General features: G+C 31.9%; 1 protein-coding gene across 1 annotated transcript in view; it reads right to left on the reverse strand.

Moving 5' to 3' along the window:
- Positions 1–1,663, reverse strand: part of LOC106466915 (trichohyalin-like) — a 33,565-nt gene that overhangs the window by 22,352 nt on the left and 9,550 nt on the right. Inside the window, exon 8 of the mRNA XM_022394991.1 lies at positions 859–1,068. Coding sequence (XP_022250699.1) covers positions 859–1,068 — 210 coding nt within the window. The remainder of the gene's footprint in view (positions 1–858; positions 1,069–1,663) is intronic.

The raw sequence follows: 1,663 nt of genomic DNA on the forward strand, positions 1-1,663 counted from the left end.
TCATAATATGATAGAGGGTGTGAATTTCAACAAGAAAAGCTAAGATAACCTCAACATATCTTTGTTTCACCTCAGTCATAATATGATAGAGGGTGTGAATTTCAACAAGAAAAGCTAAGATAACCTCAATATCTCTTTGTTTCACCTCAGTCATAATATGATAGTGGGTGTAAATTTCAACAAGAAAAGCTAAGATAACCTCAACATATCTTTGTTTCACCTCAGTCATAATATGATAGAGGGTGTGAATTTCAACAAGAAAAGCTAAGATAACCTCAACATCTCTTTGTTTCACCTCAGCCATAATATGATAGAGGGTGTGAATTTCAACAAGAAAAGCTAAGATAACCTCAACATCTCTTTGTTTCACCTCAGCAATGATATGATAGTGGGTGTAAATTTCAACAAGAAAAGTTAAGATAACCTCAACATTTCTTTGTTTCACCTCAGCCATAATATGTTATTTGAGAATATTGTTTATTAATTGAAAAGAGATGGTGTATCAAATTATAATGGACGTAGAAATTCATAATGACCATATAAAAAAGGAAAATAAATTTTTACAAAGATTAGAATAGATCACTTTTGATGAATTATAATTGTGACAATCTCCATTTTCTTTTAAGAGTTATACTGCATTTGAGTAAAATATTAGGATCGATGTTTGACATTAATGAAGTAAGCCATCCTATACTGACTGTTCCCTGTATATTTAATCCAACATACTTTTAATTTTTTTGCCAGATGACTGTATACAAATTTCTTTAAACAAGAAGAAAATTAATAAGTGAAATATTTATAGGAGTAGTAAATAGAAAGAGCAAATTAGAGAAATACAATCTAATGTTCCTAACACACCTCTCTCTCAACCTCTTCCCTCTGCTCTTGTTCTTTCATAAGGGCTTCTCTCAGCTGACCTAACTGTCTAAAAGCCTCACTTCCAACCAAGAAAGGGCTTCCTCGTTCTACTCCATGTCTCTGCTCCTCGATACGAGCTTTCAGTGCTGAAATCTGAAGGAGCTGGTTGTTTACTTGTTCCTGAAGGGCAAGTTTTTCATGATGTATTTCCTGCACATTAAAAAAAGCCCAAATATTCATCAACTAATTGGTATGATGGTGGTTGGTTGCTGATAATATGCTTATGATCTTTTAACCCCATTGCCCTGGATACCCGTTACTGCGCATGACACAAGATTTTATTAAATGACTTTTTGTTTACGTTATACTAATTAGAATGGCATAAAATCTTAGCTAATAATCCATATATTAATAGTATACAAGTTTTAAGTTCTTAATTCTACAAGGAAATATATAAAAAAATCCTAAATTTCCACTAGTGTGACACACGTGACACATTTTTATTACCATGTCATCATCCCTATTTTAACCATCACCCCTCGAAAATGTACGAAATTAAACATAAAATACTCTGTAAAATCATTATTGCTCAAACAAACCATAACTTTTATAGCATTCAATTTTGTTTGGTTACAGAGTTATCAAATAGAAAATCAGACCCCACCTGTCACATCCTCTCTTTCACAATTCATTGATAGTTCTCTCTTATGTTTAATTGTATATTACCTATTAAACAATAGAAAGTCAAGGTTTTCATCTATCAAATGATGTATTGTATAACGTTGTGTTCTGAACAGATAATCAT

The sequence above is a fragment of the Limulus polyphemus genome, unplaced genomic scaffold (assembly GCF_000517525.1).
Source record: "Limulus polyphemus unplaced genomic scaffold, Limulus_polyphemus-2.1.2 Scaffold2422, whole genome shotgun sequence".
Classification (NCBI taxonomy): domain Eukaryota; kingdom Metazoa; phylum Arthropoda; class Merostomata; order Xiphosura; family Limulidae; genus Limulus; species Limulus polyphemus.